This window comes from Lactuca serriola, chromosome 5 (genome assembly GCF_051521515.1).
Source record: "Lactuca serriola cultivar US96UC23 chromosome 5, Lser_US96UC23_V15, whole genome shotgun sequence".
In the NCBI taxonomy this organism is placed as follows: Eukaryota; Viridiplantae; Streptophyta; class Magnoliopsida; order Asterales; family Asteraceae; genus Lactuca; species Lactuca serriola.
This window is the reverse complement of record NC_136412.1, coordinates 323,463,912-323,470,004: the sequence shown is the minus strand read 5'-3', so window position 1 is coordinate 323,470,004 and position 6,093 is coordinate 323,463,912. Positions and strand designations below refer to the sequence as shown.

At 33.9% G+C, this 6,093-nt stretch overlaps 1 protein-coding gene across 2 annotated transcripts; it reads right to left on the bottom strand.

Annotated features, from left to right (window-relative positions):
* Positions 1–2,036: 2,036 nt before the first annotated feature.
* On the bottom strand, positions 2,037–5,135 carry LOC145055113 (Leucine-rich repeat protein kinase family protein). 2 transcript variants are annotated; one of them, XM_079003406.1, is made up of 2 exons: positions 3,655–5,135; positions 2,037–2,945 (listed from the first exon to the last, which is right to left on the bottom strand). In XM_079003406.1, exons 1-2 carry the CDS (start codon positions 4,958–4,960, stop codon positions 2,308–2,310), a joined length of 1,944 nt encoding a protein of 647 aa, XP_078859532.1. In that variant the 5' UTR covers positions 4,961–5,135; the 3' UTR covers positions 2,037–2,307. The 2 variants fall into 2 exon arrangements, with proteins under 2 accessions (XP_078859532.1, XP_078859533.1); XM_079003407.1 differs by having other exon boundaries at positions 2,037–2,939.
* Between the last annotated feature and the right edge of the window lie 958 nt (positions 5,136–6,093).

Below are 6,093 nucleotides of genomic sequence, written 5' to 3'. Positions count from 1 at the left end.
GAATAACTGGGTTACCCGTTTGTTTTGTTAAAAATGACTAATTAGACCCGACACAAACAATCTTATTTCCTCATAAAACACACAAATAATTTAAAGAATTTAATTGGACAAATTCGAAATACATTATTGAGTTAATGTACCATTTTCCCAAAATTAAATTGGGGAGCCATATTTATTTTTTTGTAAAAGTTATCTACCAATTAATTTAAAACTAAAAGCTAATAACAAAAATCACTTAAATTCCCTACCTATGCATATAATAAGCATCATATCATTATTAATAAACACAAACTACAACAAAACAACTTTACAAAAGAACGCATTATTATTTTCTAGAAAATTATTTAGACAAATCCATCGATTATATTTTCATAATCAATATTTTTAAGAATCTATTTTTCAATTGACATATTTTTCAATTGACATCAAAGTAATAATATTTAATCTCTTAAAAAATACGGTATAGATTGCAAATAACATTTTAAAAATTTTACTTTTAAAAAATTTATTTCCGTTGATTTAACAATAATAAGAACAGTCAACAATATTTTGTATGGTCGACAAGAAACTAATAAGTTTTTATAATTTTAAGAAACTTATTATTCTGTTACTTATATTATCTTCAATTGGAAATTTTTTGTAACAATTTAGTTTATTGTAAATCATCACCATCGATGTTACCATTTTGTAACCTCTCTTAGAGATTTTTGCATGTTGCATTTGGTTCGTTAGTATTCAACGACTTCAACTAACTGTAAGAATAAAAAACCAAAAATGTCATTATACTAATTGTATTGCTCAAACCTTTCATTCTAATGAACCAATGTCTTGATCAACTATGTACAAAAAATATTGAACACTTAATGATTCTTGAAATGAAAGTTTTTATACTAATTCCGATAACTCGCTGTCGCTCTTGTCAAAATGTTTTTTTTCACAATTTTTTTGTATACAAATATTGCATCAATTCCTCAATAAAAAATTATAGCTCTCACACTTATGCTTTCGATAAAGGCATGCATATGTAAATTTATTTATATTGGTATCTAAATTTCTAATTGATATCAATAATATATTTAACAAAATAATTTTAATTATTAATCAAACATGAACTAGGTTATTAGTATACAACTGTAATTATAATGAATGTATTATTATTTTTGACTTCTAAATTTTTGGTAATATGGTATTAAAAAAAATTCCCTCAGACACCATTTAGGCTAGGAGGCTCCGTACGACCACACTATCCACATAACTTCAGAGCAGCCACTACTTTTATTATGTTTATTTTTTAGTGATTAAACATTTATAAGAAGTTATATAGGTTATATACTTTTGATTAAAAGAAACAAAATAATTGACTTAAAATGACATCTCTATATTTCCCTTTTTTTCAAAACCCCTTTTGAAATTTTGTTATATTATAATTTTGTTTGGATTTTGTATTTTTTAAAAGGAACAAATAATATAATTTATTAAAAAATAAACGTATCAGACGACAAAAAATTAACCCCTGCTACACAACAAAGAAAAATATTCTTTACAAAATGATGATTTATTTTTATTATAAAAGTAATAACGGGTTACTCTACAACAGTCTATTCGCATAATAAAAATTCCCTCTGGTTACTGCCAGCAACAAAACTGGAAGGTAGGGCCTTGGGCCCTTGGCAATTTGCAATTGGCATGGCATCTTCCAGTTGTTTGGATCCGAGATAAGCCCACTTTGTCCCTATTTCAGTTACGGAGTAAAGTTCTAATTTTGTCCTCATTTATAAAAAAAGAATTCAAAATATTTTAACAAAATAACAATCACCATTCCATAAACATGGTAAAAATACTAAAAGGACCCACAAAACACCTTTTTAGTTATAGAAATAATATAATATATTCAATATAATCATAAAAGATATGGTATTACATCAATTATCTAATTTAAAAAACTTGTATTTTCAGCCGTCTATTAGCCTAAATAGCAACTTATTAACATTTTTGACCATTCAATCAGCCATCTTTTGCCTCTTAACTTTATAACATAACAAATACTAAAATCATCTATAGAATAATAGATCAAATTACCTGATACAAAATTACAACTACCATCCCTTAAGTTAACCCTAATTACAAAACCTAAAACATACATATTTCTTCTACTTATAACCAAAAAGAGTACAACATCCCAAGAGTATCCAAAAAGCAAAGAGCAACTTCTAACATCCAAAAAATCAACATTTCAAGAACAAAGTCTACTCTTTAATCCATACTCCTACTCTCGAGTCAAATCCCGCTAAAATAAGTCAACCTAATTCACTGCAATTTGATCCGGTCAAGGCTATCGGATACAATCCGCATCTTGGGTCGAACCTCCGGGTCAATTTCAGTACAATTAAGCGCGATATGAAATGCAGCCACCACTTGTTTCTTCGCATAAACTTCTTGTAAAAGCACCGGGTCAATAATCTCAGACAACGGTCTTTCCTCTCGAAACACTTTCCTCACAAACCCCTCCAACCCTTTCCCATCGTTATCGAGCCCGACCCCATCTGGGGCCCGGCCCGTTAACATTTCCAACAACACAATCCCAAAAGAGTAGACATCACATTTCGGGCCAACTTTCTGGCCCGAAATCCGGGCTTCTGGAGCCACGTAATAATTTGATGAAAATGAGCTTTTTGAGCTAGTGAATGAAAGTTGGCTCGACCCGCTTAGCTTTCGAGATGTGGATTTTGTGATGGAGGTGGTTACTAAACGGGTCAACCCGAACCCGGATATGAAAGGCTGTAAATCGTCATCGAGAAGGATTTTTGATGATTTTATGTTCCCGTGTACGTGTTTTCGTGGGCTGCATTCGTGGATGTGGGCCAGACCCCTTGCGGTTCCTTGAGCAATTTTGAGCCTTGAGGCCCATGACAATGGCGGCAACGGGTTCGCAGGCCCACCTACATCTTATACCGGAATATACAATTAGACAGAATGTCATAGGTAACCTTAAAGTTTATACGAGTAATAAAATAAAAGATAGTTCTAGAATACTTTTATTTTTGCACTTTTTGTAAGAATGATAGTTGTTTGTTTATGAATTGTATGTGGTAAGGTACAAGTTCCACTACATGATGTGTGTACAACAAGTGGTCCTTACCATTTTAGCTGTTGGGTCTCTTTCAAACTGTGAATGTGGTGGTTCACATGCCCATAATTTACCATCATTTCAAAAGGGGTCCAATTTTATGTCAATCAAATCATCTAATTATTCCAACCAAATAAACACTAGAAGGTGCAATTTCAAATGGTGTTATTCAGACTGTCTTTATTTATTATACAGTATCAACAAATTTGGCTATAAAAAACATATCAAATGTTTTAAAATTCATTCGTAACTACACTTCTGTCTTTACAAAATAAATGATATATGTACAACAGTTGTGTCTTATTTAGCTCTTATATTGTGTAGTACATTTTTGGCATTGAGAGCATTATTCCACTTAGTAAAATACCATATAAACTGCAAACAAGTTCATAAAAGAACAACATGGTCTATCCTAATTTACCCAAACAAGATGCACCAAATCTTTTATTTCTTATTGGTCAATTAAGTAAAATCACAATTAATATATTATTAATCTATAACTGTTGGATAGAAAATAGGGTACTTACCATGAAGTGCAGAGTACAAGCTCCCATTGCTAACAAAATCTGAAATCAGGAGCTTCTCATCATTTGCATAGTAATAAGCTCTTAACCTAACTATGTTAGGGTGTTGAACTCTCCCTATGGTTTCTACCTCCGCCTCAAACTCCTTAAGCCGCCATGTGCCGTCACCTTCGCTTAGCCGTCTCACGGCCACCACCGCACCCACCGCCGCACCGGAACCACGTCCGGCGACGACCTTGTACACTATCCCTGTTTTGCTCTTTCCCACCACATAAGCTGATGCCCTCAGTAAATCCTCTAATTCCAAACCAAATCCTTCATCCATTACTACGAATTTACCATCTTGTCCTTCTTCTTCATTCGTAATCACTGTAATCTGTTCGTTCTCCTGTTTTTCCTTTTGCCCTAATTTGGCCTCGCGAGACCTCCATTTTTTCCGGTAAACCCACATGGAGAAAAACATTATCCCGATAACTACGGATACGCCGGAGATTAAAGGTACTGTAACAGACCCAGAACTGTCATTGGTTTTGCCTGGTAAAGCGACTGAAGAACCCGGGTCTTTGGGGGCATCCGGGTTGGACAAAACCCTAGGGTTCTGAGCTTCCGGGTCGGAGCACTGTGTTTCTAATGGAAACCCACAGAGAAATGGATTCCCGGTGAATGCCGTTGGCCCTTGGTTAAGCAGAGATCCTACGAGCGGTATTTTTCCGGTGAGGTTATTATGACGGAGGTCTAGACTAACCATTACCTGAAACAACCCATACGACGCCGGAATCTCACCGGATAACTGATTGTAGGACAGATTAAGCGTACCGGAGAGGTTTGTGAGGTTGCTGAGAGACTCCGGCAGAGACCCGTTTAAGAAATTTGAAGATAGATCCAAAATCGTGAGAAACTTGAGAGTTGTGATTTTCTCCGGGATTGGTCCAGTGAGATAGTTGTGAGAGAGGTCTATAGAGAGTAGATTGGTGGCATTGAAGAGGTGATCCGGGATGGGTTTGGAGAAGTTGTTGTTAGAGAGGGAGAGGTGGCGGAGGTAGACGATTGCACCGAGCTCCGATGGAAGGTAGCCAGTGAGATTCTTATTGGGTAGAAAAATGCTAGTGACACGGTGGTCGGAGTTGCAGGCGACGCCAGTCCAGCGGCACGGCGTTAAATCTGTCTCCTTCCAGGTGGTGAGTGATTTAGTAGGATCATCTGTGACGGCGGCCTTGAGTGCCAGCAGTGAAAGCCCATCGGAGTTCAATGAAGACGAAACAGAAAAACAGATTAAAAGAAAGAAGAGATGAATTTTGATGGGAATCATGGCGTTGGATTCAACTGATGATCATCGATTCATAATGCAACGAGGGGTTACGATGAATCGGAGGAAGATGATGGTAGAAGAGTGTGTATCTGAGAAATTTGAATTTATTGGTGGATTAATCGAGGTTGGTGGTGAAGTAACATGGGGTTTAAGAAGTTTTTGAATTTTAATGGTTTTCTGTTGTTTATAAAGAACATTGGGATAAGTGGCAACACTTCACTTAGACCTTAAACGTTTACTGTAACTCCATACAAACCCCTTGATTATAAAAATTATCAAAACTACCCCTCTAATGTTAGGAAACCACATGATAGTTGTTCATATATCTAAATAAAGTCAAGATAATTTATCTGTTGTCAAAGCAATAATATTTAGGACATTGGACAAACCTCAACATAAGTTATAAGTAGTTGTGCATCTATGAGAAACCCTAATAAGTAGTCGTGTATATTTGAAAATAGAGAAAAAGGGAGGGGTTCTAGATGAAAATATAGAGTGGATGTCTTCTTATGTAGGTGTTGACTGTCTTAAGTGATCGCGTCGTTAACGTTAAAACTAAAACCGAAGACAAAACACGGATCTACTTATTTAAATAACCTTAAGAATAGAAATTAGAGACTAATAAACTGCTTGAAATATGCACGGATATTTTAGATATTCGAAATCAAATATTATTTACTAAAGAGAGCAAAAACAAAAAATGTAATTAAAGTATATTGTAATTCGACACATGTATTGGAAAAAATTCAAAACAAAGGATATATAATATTTCTTCATTGAAAATTCGTCAATGGAGTCCCCATCTTTCCAATCCTTGACTTTATGAACATTTATTGAAAGTACTTTACATTTATGAACAAAAATATTCACTTAAAAATAAATAATTAGAAAAATATTATTTAAAATTTATATTTACTTTAACAAACTTCATCACTTATTTATCATATAATATTGAATAATTTTTTCATATATCTTTTTAAATTATTTTTTATATTGCAACTACTTTATCCGTTAATTTTAAAATTATTTTTTATGAGTTAAAAACTAGTTTTTCATATTTAGCTTTTCAAAACATAATCATAATTGCATAACATTTAAGAAACCAAAGACATTGATTTAGTTAAGGGATTTGT

Bases quoted from the DNA above. Each gene is read 5' to 3' on its own strand.
- LOC145055113 (XM_079003406.1), bottom strand. From the start codon at position 4,960: ATGATTCCCATCAAAATTCATCTCTTCTTTCTTTTAATCTGTTTTTCT. The intron at 2,946-3,654 runs GTAAGTACCCTA...TTCCGGTATAAG, and splicing joins CTTGTACTCTGCACTTCATG to ATGTAGGTGGGCCTGCGAAC.